Here is a 12555-nt window from a genome sequence, read left to right as displayed (position 1 = left end):
GATCTCCCAGGACCAGGAATATTCCCATACCATCACCTACAGGACTCAGCATGAAGCGTCTGAGCTCTTCGGAGCCATCACTTTTTTCAGGATATAAAGAATTCCATGGGATTTTATACACTGGGACAGCTTCCACTGATCTAATCCAGAATCCCTGAATACTTCTGTATGCAATTCCTCAACTCATAAGAGACAAATGAAATTCCAGGGGAAGCACAAGCAGCTGGGAAGGAACCGAAGGCTTTGGCGAAGTCAAAACATCAGGAAAATGGGCAATGTCAAAGTATCAGATAAAACCCTGTTATCCAGGGAAAACTCTATTATTTTCCCAATCTTTTGCATCCTCTCCCACTCCACAAGCTCCTACTTCTCTCACAAGGCCCCTTCCAAGGAGGGAAACAGAGGAAATTGTAGCTGAACAGGGAAGAACATGGTTACATGTAAAAGCAGGATCAACTTTCCAGAACTTCCCTGGAAAAAATGTGATCATCACTTAAAACTGTATCATAATCCTTCTGCAGAACAGGGGAGATCAAGTTTTCATGGATATCAGCTTTACTTCTGCAACTTCTTTGCTTTTCCAACAGGGAATTTACAATTGCTGACAGTCAAATGTTTTTTCCATGGCATTCCCACAGGGAGGTTTCTCCATTTCCATGGATTTCTGTTCTTCAGCTGAGGGAACTGAGACTTTCAAATTACAAATTACTGCACAAAAAAAGAGAAATTTTAGCCAAATGCCTGCAGTAGGTAGAAGTGATTCAACTTAATCTCTGGTACTTCACTTTTATTAAGTACTGAAGCCAGAGCTGTTCTCAACCTGAAAATGAATCCCCAGTTTTGAAGGAATTTCCAGTGAGAGATTCCCAGCCTATCCAAACACAGAACATAAAAGATGTATGTTTTGTTCATTAACTTCCACAGACTCTTAAATGCTGACCTAATATAAAATTATCATTAAATTAAAAAAAAAGCTCTAATCACTAATGAACTGTGCATAATTTGGAGGTTAAAGCCAAACATATTTTTCATTTTTGTTAAAAAATAGCAACAAGACCCATGTCAGTGGAAATAAAAGAACAATATCCCCCAAGAGATGCATTTCAGAAGAAAACCCAAGGGGACTAAATTTACATTTGCTCTGATTTCAAACATCTGCAGTTCAACCAGGAATTAATGCAACCCTGTAAAGACATTATGCTCCTTTTCCATCAGATTCAGCAAGTTTCCAGGAGTCCTTATCACAGAGGGGAGTTTGCTGGTGCAGGAAAATCGCAGGAATAAGCTGGTGCAGGAAAATTCATGCAGGAAGAAAAATCTGGCTGGCTGCAAAATCTTTTTGGGGAGAAGGGGAAAAAAAAAAAAAACAAACAACATCCCAAGCAATCCTCAAAGGTTCCTGCTCCCCAAACGACGCCTCGCATTTGACTGACGAAACGAGAAATATTTTAAATTCACTTCAACTTTTTACATTGCCTTACCATCAGAACTGGTCAGAACAAAGCTCTCAGCCTGGGATTGCTTCTTCCCACCAATCCCTCTGGGAAACCAGTGCAGATCGATGGGATAAACATCATCTGGAAGCTTCACCACTCGCGCGGCCTCGCTGGTCACAGGGTTCCATCTCATGAGCTGGTGGTCATCGCCGCACGAGTAGAGCTCGTCAGCTGTCGTCCAGCCCACGCAGCTCACCAAGTCCTTATGTTTCATGCAGTTAAGGAATCTGAAAAGCTGAGCTATTCCAAACAATCCAGTGCCCCGTCTCGGCATTACCATTGTTCTGATCGGGTTGAGCGGAATGTTTTTGTGTTTAAAGAAAAAAATAATCACCTTTTTTTTTTTTTATTTCTCTTATGTGCCAAGAAGAGCTGGTAAAAATTCAGCCAAAAATAAAGCAAATTTTCATGTAGAAATAAGATTCTTATGCTGATGTGAGGTTATTGAAACACGGGTAAAACGTTGGGTTAATGAAGGGTCTTAGTGCAAAATACAAGTGCAAAATGTCCAATTATCATTCAGAAGCGTTGGTTTATTGATACCACATCATACAAAAGTGTTCAATATCTCTTAAAACATTGCCCTTAAACGCTGCACTCAATGACAAGGGGAACAAAGGAAGAACAGGAAAAAAGACATCTGCAATTTACTAATATTTTACTGTAACTTCAACAATTTAAAAAGAAAAAAATTCTGAAAGAGTCTATTCAGAATGAACATGATGTTCCATGACTTTTTTTCTGGGACAAAGGATATGTTTTGGCTCCTTTAAAAGGGAAGTCTTCAGTCTCATCTCAGTTGTTCAGATGGAGCATTAAAACCATGTGTTATAACTGTAAGAAAAGAAAACAAATACATCAATATGTATCATTAACATATTATATGTGCATACATAAGCAGCCAAAATTAAAAAGGAAGACACTGACACTGAAATTAAAGGTTCTGAAGTGGTATTACATCACTACTGAGGAAAAATAAGCCAAGAAATACCTGAATTTAAAGAGAATTCTGTTTTCACCTAACTAAATATGGACAACTTGAAGGAAAAATGATGCTGTGAATAGTGAATTCTTGGATAATTAAGGCTGGAAAAGACCTTTAAGATGAAGCCTGAAACGTCAGAAGTTGGAGCACTGGAGATCCCTTGTGCTGACACACAGCCAGGAAGGGAAAACCTGATAGCCTCCTTTCAAAGCCCAGAACTTTATTATAATTTTTAATACATTTTAATCGCTCTGTACGTGCCACTAAAAGGCCATCCACAGGTACATCCATCACTCCCACGTATTCCCTACATCCCAAAGAATCCGGCAGCGGCTCCGCTGGAGTTTTAGGAGAGATGTGGCAATAACCAGGAATTAAAACCAGGAATTATTCCGACTCGGGGAAGCCAAAGCGCCTCCCGCCTCCTCCCTCTCCCATCCGGAGCTGCTGGCCTGGAGATGAGGATCAGGGACGGAGGAGGAGATGGAGCAGCAGCGGGCTGGGGGAGCAGGGAATGCCGAAGGCGGGATGGGGGCAGAGCTGGAAAGGGAAACAGCGGCAGGATGGGGGCACCGGGGAGGAATGCCACAGCTGGACAGGGAGAATGCTGAGAAGGAAAAGCAACGGGCGGAACGGGGGCACGGAGGAGACACCAAACCCACGGGGGCAGCTTCGGCCACCACCGCCCGCGCCAACTCCCGCCTTTCCCTCGGTTTCCAGCTTTCCAAGAAACAGATTATCCAACCCCCGCTGAGGGCCGCCAGCAGCCGGGGGTCGGGGCTCCCCGCCCTGCCCTCAGCTGTCCCCCGGAGCTCTCCCTCCCCTCCATCCGCCCGTCCCACGCCCAGCCGGGGGTCACGGCTCCCGACCCTGTCGCCCACCGCGGGGTGACTCAGCCGAGGGGAGGGGGACGGCGGCCGCCGCCTCCCCAGCGCGCCTTTACCTGCGCGGGCAGCGGAGGGAGCGCGCAGAGCGGCGGCCGGAGCCCGTTCCCGGCGGAACCCGGGACGATCCCGCTGCCAGCTCCCGGGGGATCCCGGAATGAGCCCGCTCCCGGCGGATCCCGGGACGATCCCGCCTCCCTCTCCCGCTCCCGTCGCCTCAGCAGCAGCGGCGGCGCCCGCGCCCCCCGCCGCCAAGCGCCGCCGTCTCTATGGCGACTTCTCGCGAGACCGCATCCTCTTCGTCCTCCTCCTCCGCCACCTCACGGGTCCCCCCCGGCCCCCCCAAGGTGCCACGGCGCCGCCCGTTAATTAATTAAACCCGCTTCGAAATCGCCGCGCTGTCACCATTTTAAAAATTTTTTTTCAGGCCCGAATTGTTTTTATATAATTTTTTTTTAATTATTTTTAAACCAGCGCGCGTCGCCCAGCAACCAAGCGCCCGCCCACTGACCTACTTCTAAAACTAAAACGAACCCCTTTCTCCGCCGGCAAGGCCGCGAGGCCGTGTTACCGCGTCGCCCTCACCCCCTAATGTCTGCCATCCCTCCGTCTCTCCCCAGAAAAAGCCGCTCCCTGCGGGTTTCTGGGCGCTTTCCCCTCTCTGCTGTAACGAACACAAGATGGCGGGCGGGGGCGGCGGTGCCGTTCAAACCCGCGGGCCCGGCCCCTCCCGTCCCAGCCTGCCCCGCGCTTTTCTAACGAATTTCGGTTCGAGTTCGCCGTTTCGGCGCCATTTTCGAGTGTGGAAGCGGCCGAGCTTTTACAGCAGCCGGAGCTGCCCGCGCTGCCGCCGCCTCGCCGGGGCACGGAGCCGCCGGGACGAGCAGGTACGAGCTCGGCGGGAGGAAGCGATGGCGGTTCGCCTCAGGGCCGTGGGGTGGGGGGGCTTCGCGGCGGAGGAGGTGCCCTCAGGGGGCTGCCCCGGGCAGGGGGTGCTGAGGGGGGAAAAAAGAGATGCTGGGACAGTTGAGGGGAGACAAGGGATGCTGAAGTGGAGGTGATCGCGTTTGAGGAGAAGGTGCTAGGGAGAGACAAGGGTTGTTGAAGGGAAGGCGCCGAGGAGAAAGGCGGGGGGTGCTGAGGGGAAGGCGGGGGGTGCTGAGGGAACGGCGGGTTCTGCCCCGCGCCTTCTCTCCCCACTTCCCTCCTCGTCCGGAGGGAGCAAAAGCGGCGGCAGCGCCTCTCCCCGGGCCGGGCTGCCCCGCTGAGGGCTCCGGGCACGGCGGGTCCGTCCCGGCTGCTGTCGGCATGGAGCGGGTCCCAGAGGGGGCTGTGCAGCCCGAGGGCTCCCGCTGTGCCCTTAGAGACCCGCGGGGACCGCGGCTCGGAGCACGGGGAAGTTCAAGGACGCGTTTGGGTAGCGGAGAGACCGGATTTTAATCTGCTTAGAGCAGGCACCCTTCTAGCCCCGGCTCTGCCTGCTGCTTTGATGTTTGAGGGATGAGAGAAAAAATCCTAAGAAAGCCCTTAATGTTTGCTTATTCGCTTAAAAGAGCTGGTCTCGATGATCGCCGTGGGTCCTTATCAACTCGGAATATTCTGGGATTCTGCGACTTGGAAAGAGCGTGTCAAGGGCTCAATCCGGCTCGTTAGGCTTTAAAAAAGCCCCAGATTTGTCACTGACAGGGCTTGTCGCTATCAGATTTAATCGGCTGTTAATAAGGAAGCTTTTCTGTCCGTCTCCGGCTCTTTTTTCGCCGTTCCCGTAAGGAAAACGGCGCTTGGCAGGAGAGATGCTTTTACCAAACACCTTCGAGCTGGCTCGGGGGAGGGGCTGGGCACGAATTTGTTAAATTTGTTAGAGGCTATGTGGCAGCTGATTTATCGCGATTTGAAAGCTGAGGTCAAGTAGTTCGGCTTGTTCGTTCTGGTGAAGTATCCGAGGGGAGGGAAGGGTTGGGAAGGTAAATAGGTCTATATTGCACAATTCTGTTGGAGTGGAGCAGTTTTGGGGGAAAAAAAAAAAAAAATAAATGTGCTTTGAGAAGCTGTAATTGTCCGCGACAGCCATTGCGGAACAGTCCTGAACAGGGGCATGGACTCAAATTGCCTGAAAATGAGTTCTGTGTCTCATTTCCCCCCTCCCCCATTGTCCCGAACGAAGGACTCTCATGAGAGTGTGGGTTGGGGGTAGGTCTGAAAACGTCAAATGATTGGCACCAATTGTAAGATGACTTTCTAACCACGTCAGTTTTTTATCTTGTGAGAAGTAAACTTTCTCATGTCTGTTTTTCTGCGAACTCACTTCGCCACTTGCTGCGATTTCAACTCTTCGGGGGGGGAGAGTTTCGCTCCTCGCTCGTCTTTTCTTCTCATCGGGTGCTTTCTCTTCACCCGTTTGGGGAGCTGCGCTCAAGTGCCAGCTGATGGCTCTTGTAATGCTCGTCCTTGCTCGGATCACTTTAACGTTCCAGCTAGATGAAGGTATTTCGTTTTTGCTTTCTCTGTGAAATGCTGAATGCTGGCAGGAGGGGTTGCGTTGTTATTTTGTGAGCAGAGCGTGTTGATTGAAATTATTTAGGAGTCAGGTCTTAGCTATAGTAATCACGCAGGGCTTTTGTTTCTCTGTTTATCAATCTCTCTATATCCGTACAACTGTTTAGCACGGATTACTGAAAGTAAAACGAGTGTCAGGTCTGAAATATAACGAGTTCTTCTAGGAGAGACATGTGGCTCCTGGGCTTGTTATTCAATGTGCCTTTAACTCTTTTGCCCCCAGCACCTCGGTGGCTTTCAGGGAGCAAAGTCAGTGCCCTGAACGTGTCCCCACGAGTTGGCAGCAGGTAGATCCGTGCTGTTAACACAGATTCGGCTCAGCCCCTCCTTTTGGGGGTGATGTATCTTAAAACATATCATTATGAAGACAACCTCGGTATTTTCTTTCGAATTTGGATTTTTGTCTTCTAAAATCCTCCAACCTTAAGTTTCTAAATGAGTCCAGCATCTGGGCAGCGGTGTAGGTGAATTCCTTGCGGGGTTGTAGCTCGGTGCCGAGATCACGGGGTTCTCTTGTTTGTGTTAGCAAAGGAGATAGTGCGCTTCAGTTGTTTGATTGCTTGGAATGGAAGGGGAGCAGCCCAAAGGGACCGTGCCAGGCAAGAGCACCAAAACCTCCACTGCAGCCCGTGGGAAGGGCAGGGAGCCCTCGGAGGAGTCCCCCATGGACGTGGAAGTGGAAAACGAAGGCACCAGGGAGCCTGACAAAGAACCTCCCCAAGGTAGGTCTGGGCTGGCTGTTTGGTGCTGATCGAGCCTCCTTTAGCAGCAACTTGAATTTCCCAGCTCTTCCAGATGGGATTTGCTCTTTTCCCTTGTACAAAGCAACGCTGAAAGCCCTGGCAATGTAAAACTGCTTTTAAAGTGGTCAGAAGGGCTTGCGAAGAGTTAAAGGGTTTGGCCCAGTGCAAGTGCAAAAACAATTTGTAGACTTTCTCCTAATAAAGCCGATTTCGGAGCTCTGACCTGGAACATTGCACTTTAAATTGTGGTACAACAGCAGGATTTTTCAAATTTATAGGCAGCCAATGGTATGGGATTTCTTGGAATGGAATAAATGTCAAGTTTATTTACTTAACTCTTAAAATGATTTGACTTTCTTTTTCATGAAGCAGTGTATTTTCTTGAGTTCCTTGAGCTGAGCTTTCGCAGAAAAAAATCTGCAAAACCAGCAGCTGTGTGACTTTTTAGGCAGCCAGATGTGCAGTTGTTAAAGGCAGGTATTTGACAGACAGATGAATACGTGGAAATCGGTGACAAAAATTGCTGCCCGTTGGAAGAAGGAGTTGCTGGTGCCTGGGGAAAAGCTGCTCTGCTGATATCCAGGGGGGCCAGTTTGTTTTCGTAACAAACTTCCTGTCTTTGCAGGGCAGCCGTGCTGTCACTGCAGCTCTCAGAGCCTCGTGCAGAGATCCCCAAACCTTGCAGAGTGACTCTGAAATGTGGCTTTGCACTCACTCATTAGAAAGGCTTTGCCTGCCTCAGATTTGCAGATTTATTGTGATGGTTGGAGCTGTTGGAATTGCAGGGGGCCTGTTAAAGTGTGTTGGAATAAGAGTTACATAATGAAAGAACAAACCCAGCGATGGGACATCTTAAGTAGCTCTTAAAAAACATTTTGTTTGTGGAAAGAGGAATTTTAATTCCACTGAGCTCACATTAATGATTGCAGGCCGAAATGTAGTTTGGTTCAGACAGAAGTGATGTTTGCTTTTATGGTTCAACATTTTAAAAGGTGTCAAATCATTGAGAGCTTACAGATTTTTTTTTTGTTTTGTGTCTTTTTTTGTTTTTTTTTTTTTTATCTTTCCATTTATTTGGATGGATATTAGCAGCCTCAGATGAGGTGGTGGATAATCGAAGTTTAGAAGAGATTTTGGGTAGCATCCCTCCTCCCCCACCTCCAGCAATGACCAGTGAACCTGGTGCTCCTCGGCTCATGATCACTCACATTGTAAACCAGAACTTCAAATCCTATGCAGGGGAGCAAACTCTGGGACCTTTTCACAAGGTATCTTTCTTTTTTCTTGAGTACTTTTGAACTGGTAAGGCTTCACTGGGTGATATTATTCCTTCCTGCATTTTTATCTAAGCTGACCTCAAAATAACTGAAAAAAAAATATTTAAGGTTTAGAAATATTTTGATAGTCATATTCTAAATTAAGCAGGGAAAACAGTTAAGTGCAACTTTCCAGTGCTGTGCAATTTTAATTTGTCAGCACAGCTTAGAAAAGCTCTCTTTCCTCTTGATTTCGTTTGCTGGAGAACTTTTAGTGCTGTGTTTGAAGAAAGAGAATATTTTTTAGTGCCCACAAGAGACTTACGTGGCTGAGCATGAAACTTTGCTTGTGCAGGGCTCTGGGTTAACCGGTGCAGCTGGGAAAGCTGAGCTGAGGTGTGGGGCTTTTATTCACTTTTACCTTTGGCAACAAAAGCTGAGCTCTCGGAGCCCAGGAATAATTGTGCTTGAAATGGGTGGTGGACGCTGGGCAGGATTTCTTTCCCTTTGAAGATCACTTTTTTCCCCCTTCTCCATGCAGCGTTTTTCGTGTATTATCGGGCCAAATGGCAGTGGCAAATCCAATATCATTGATTCCCTGCTTTTTGTGTTTGGCTATCGAGCCCAAAAAATCCGGTCCAAAAAGCTCTCGGTGCTGATCCATAACTCTGACGAGCACAGGGACATCCAGAGCTGCTCTGTGGAGGTTCACTTCCAAAAGATCATTGACAAGGTAGGTATGATTCCAGGCTTTCTTCCTTCGAGGAGCTGAAAAACTTCTAATATTTGCTTATTTTTGTTGGAGCTGGGGAAAACTTCGTAGCGTGATTAGTTTACCTTTGGGATATAAACCATCAGCGTTAATTAACTTTAAAAATCCTCTGTTGAGTAGTGCAGCTCTTAAAATCTTAGTGAGGATTCTTTTATTTGCTGCAGGACTAATACGTGGTAGATTTGTGTTTGGAAACAATTTAGAAATTTTTAATCATCGTTTTAAAAAGAACTCGTTTTAATTTATCTCGTTTACCTCATGTAAATTTATTTCTGCAATTAAAAGAATTTAATAAAAATTTATAAGCCTATGTTTGGACATATTAGATATTTTCATATGTATAACGCAAACAAATGTATTAAGAAATAAAACATATTTAAGCAAAACTTTTCAAACCAATTAGAAAATATTTTAGGTTATCTAAATTTAGAAAAATATATAATGAATCTGAAACCTATTTACACTTCAAGTACTGTAAACATGCCTGAAATTTCGTAATGGATTTTTCAGCAAAAATTCTGGACCCCACATTTTACCACTAACATTTTTTTGAAGCTGATATTTTGTTTGAATGAAATAGAAAGAGATGGCAAATTAAAAAAAAAAAATATTTTGCCTGCTGCTTTTGTATTGATAAAAAATTTAGTGCTTTTTTGTTAATTTATTGCAATTGCAGTACAAAGAATTTATTTCTCTTAATTTAAATTTCTTTTTTGTGCACACATTCAGACTTTTAAATTTACAGTCAACCAAAAAAGGGGGAAGTGTACATTGAAATTGCAAAAATGGTGTTCATAAAGTGGCAGAATTTACAGCCTTTTTTAGAAACTGTTTGAAAATAAATTCAATTTTTTTTCTTTTTATATTTATAATAACCAGGTTTAAAAAATTAATCTATCAAATTTTTTAAAATTTTTTTTGTTTTACTTTGTGTGAACACCCAGAAGCTGAGTTTGATTTAAAAGCAGTGAGCAATTTGAGAGCTCCTGGGGGTTAATCTGGGTGAGTTTTAACTTCTTCAAGCCTGGCACCAGCTTTATTTTGGCTGCTGCTCTGGAGGTAGATGGAAGCTCTCTTTTGAAGCTGCTGATGTCACATTTGTCACATCTCTAATGTTTGGCTTTTTTTAAATCTCGTGCAGTTTCTCTCTGGAGCTGTGAGCTGAGAGCAGCTCTGGAGGAGCTGGAAATGCTCAGAGCTCTGCATCCCCAGGGCTTCCCAGAGCCCCAGCAGGCTGGGCCATTGCAGGGGAGTTAATGCAGCATTTCTCCAAGCACTGCCTGCTGGTAGAGGTGGGAAAGGCTTCACATGAGGACACTCCTGGCTATTTTTTGTCCACTTCTCAAAGGATTATTTTTTTGTTGGTGTTTTTCTCTTTTATTTTCTGAGAGATGCAATTTTAAGGCAGCTCCCACTTCTACGACTCAGAGTTTGTGATAAAAACATCTCATGATGAAACTTATCTGCTTAATTGTGAAATAGGAGGTAAATCCACAGCTCCAGTAATTGTTCCTCTGGCTTTGTGTTTCCTCAAAGGAAGGAGATGATTACGAAGTCATTCCTGACAGCAAATTCTGTGTCTCTAGAACTGCCTGTAGAGACAATTCTTCCACCTACTACATCAATGGCAAGAAAAAGACCTTCAGAGACGTTGGGATGCTCCTCCGAAGCCACGGGATTGATCTGGATCATAACAGGTTCTTAATTTTACAGGTTGGTGTGTGAATAAAACCCATTTGAAAGTTGTATTTCCAGTTAAAACTGTTAAAAAAATGCAGGTCTGAAGTGTTGCCTTGGAGGCCTTCAAGTGCTGTAGCAGCACATCATGGTTTGCATGCTCTGCTCAAGGTGCGAATCATTATTTGCTGCTGTAGGAATTGAAGGCCCAGAAGCAGTTGGGGATCCTGCTGTCCCTTTTTCCAGGAGGGAATTGTGTCCCTGGCTGCAGGACTCGTGCTCCTGTCCCTTTTTCCAGGAGGGAATTGTGTCCCTGGCTGCAGGACCCGTGCTCCTGTCCCTTTTTCCAGGAGGGAATTGTGTCCCTGGCTGCAGGACTCGTGCTCCTGTCCCTTTTTCCAGGAGGGAATTGTGTCCCTGGCTGCAGGAGTTGTGCTCGTCCCGCCCTAGCAGCACGTAAATATTGGTGTGTAAAAGAAATCTTCAACCCCAATATTATTGTGCTGCTTCAGCGTGGCAGAGACTCAGCAACTGGGGCTGCTTTTATCTGAACTCCATCAAAATTCATCTCAGTTTGAATTGTTTCATTGTTTAATCTGCTGTTGTCTGCAGCTCTCACACAGGCATGGTTTTACTGAGAAATGAGTGTGGAAAAACCAAGTGTGCACTTATTTTATAAATAAGTGCAAGAAAAATCCTCCTGAATTGTGTTGATTGTTTTACCAGCTCCAGAAATAGCACGTTTATAACCAATTACAGTTTACAGCCCATACTGTAAAAAAAATCACAATTTATTAATATAATGTCATTTATATTCATATTTGACCTTCAAAGTGTGAGGCTTGCCTGTGTCTGTTTGCTCTTTTAAAATCAGGCTGAAGGGAACAACATTAATTTTTTTTCTTGATTTTAAAAAATGAGAATTTTGCTATGTGCCAGCCAATTAAAATCTAAATTAAGCCACAAGTATTTAAATATTAATTCCATTAAATAACTATTTCTGCCATTCATTACCTGTAATTACTAATAACTCCCAAATCTACTCTGGCCTAGAAATCAGTGATCAGTGGGAGCTTCCCAAGGTCTGAAATGTTTTAACAGAGTTTATTTTAGGCCTGCTTCTGTCAAAGGAGCTTCCAGTTCCCCTCTGAAAAACCCAAATATTTAAAAAACTTGTAGCTGGGTGGCTGTGCTTGCTTCACTTCCTCCAGACTTTCTGTGCAGTCCTTTTTTACAGCTACACCCACAAAAAGAGGATATCTCTGTTTGCAAGTCTCCATGCCAATTAATTATTTCCTCCAACATTTTATTCCTGAATTTTCTGCTTCAACGTGGAGCGAGAAGCACCTAAAGAAAACAACTTGGAGTAAATACATCTTTCTTTTTTTTTCCTTTTTTTTTTTTTTAAATGCTGTTGTTCCGAAATCTCATTTTGCCAAAATTTCCAGAAGGGAGAAATGTAAAGTGAAAGATGAAGCAGGGTGGGAATGCTGGGGCAGAGATACCCAAAGCTCAGAGTCAGAGAACACTGGGAGCAGGGGAGGGGAACATTTGGAAAAGAATATTGACAGCTTAATTTATTTTATGTTTCCCCCCCCCCCAAATGGGATTTGTTTTCTTCTCCCACTAATTATTTCAGTGAGGGGAGCATCCCTTTTTTCCTAAAAGCTGGAATTTCAGACTTTCCACCCTACAAAGGGAAATAAGGGAAAATAGAGCAAATATTAACCCTAAGCCAGAATTTTCCCACCATAATTTTTATATTTCATCCTACCAGGCTTTGTCTCAGTAACTGCCCTGAGATTTTCTGCTTTTTTTCAGTCTTTCTCACTGAGGGCAGGGCCTTTCTCTTTGCCTTTTTAAAGTGAAATCCACTCATCTGACTGTCCAAAATTCGGTATTTCCACTTGGGAAATGTAGCAATATTTTCCACAGAATAACAGCAGAACTTCAACCCCCAAATCCTAAAATTTATAGTTAGAAGGAAATAAAACCATCTAAGGCTGTGGATTGTTCTCACAAGGATTGCAATCCCCACCCCCCCACCAGTGTTTTCCAAATTACTTAAAATTGAAGGGATAAATAACAGATTTATTTGGCTTTGACTCATTTTTAACAGCAAAACTAAGAGTTTAATTAAACTAAGTTTAACCAAGGGTTTCTCATTTAAAATCAGTTTAAAATCT

At 44.9% G+C, this 12555-nt stretch overlaps 2 protein-coding genes across 8 annotated transcripts in view; one reads left to right on the top strand and one right to left on the bottom strand.

The window, feature by feature from the left end:
- The window catches only part of IFT80 (intraflagellar transport 80), a 32386-nt gene extending 28369 nt beyond the window's left edge, over nt 1-4017 (bottom strand). For 3 of the 4 annotated variants that reach the window (XM_058421954.1, XM_058421951.1, XM_058421953.1), the window contains exons 1-3: nt 3425-3569; nt 2258-2330; nt 1482-1707 (exon numbers count right to left, since the gene is read on the bottom strand). In XM_058421954.1, the coding sequence (XP_058277937.1) occupies nt 1482-1707; nt 2258-2290 (259 nt within the window). In that variant the 5' untranslated portion in view covers nt 2291-2330; nt 3425-3569. Of the gene's footprint in view, nt 1-1481; nt 1708-2257; nt 2331-3424; nt 3570-3899 lie in introns of those variants that run through there. The other variant, XM_058421952.1, reaches the window with a different exon arrangement.
- Nucleotides 4018-4111: 94 nt separating this feature from the next.
- SMC4 (structural maintenance of chromosomes 4) overlaps nt 4112-12555 on the top strand; it is a 27381-nt gene continuing 18937 nt past the window's right edge. The window contains exons 1-5 of one of the 4 annotated variants that reach the window (XM_040074486.2): nt 4112-4252; nt 6448-6643; nt 7754-7932; nt 8462-8653; nt 10229-10405. In XM_040074486.2, the coding sequence (XP_039930420.1) occupies nt 6487-6643; nt 7754-7932; nt 8462-8653; nt 10229-10405 (705 nt within the window). In that variant the 5' untranslated portion in view covers nt 4112-4252; nt 6448-6486. Of the gene's footprint in view, nt 4253-5640; nt 5850-6447; nt 6644-7753; nt 7933-8461; nt 8654-10228; nt 10406-12555 lie in introns of those variants that run through there. The other 3 variants (XM_040074489.2, XM_040074488.1, XM_040074487.2) reach the window with 3 other exon arrangements.

Source organism: Hirundo rustica, chromosome 10, assembly GCF_015227805.2.
Source record: "Hirundo rustica isolate bHirRus1 chromosome 10, bHirRus1.pri.v3, whole genome shotgun sequence".
Lineage (NCBI taxonomy): Eukaryota > Metazoa > Chordata > Aves > Passeriformes > Hirundinidae > Hirundo > Hirundo rustica.
Note: the sequence above shows the minus strand (reverse complement) of the source record. Positions and strands in the feature narration are given on the sequence as shown.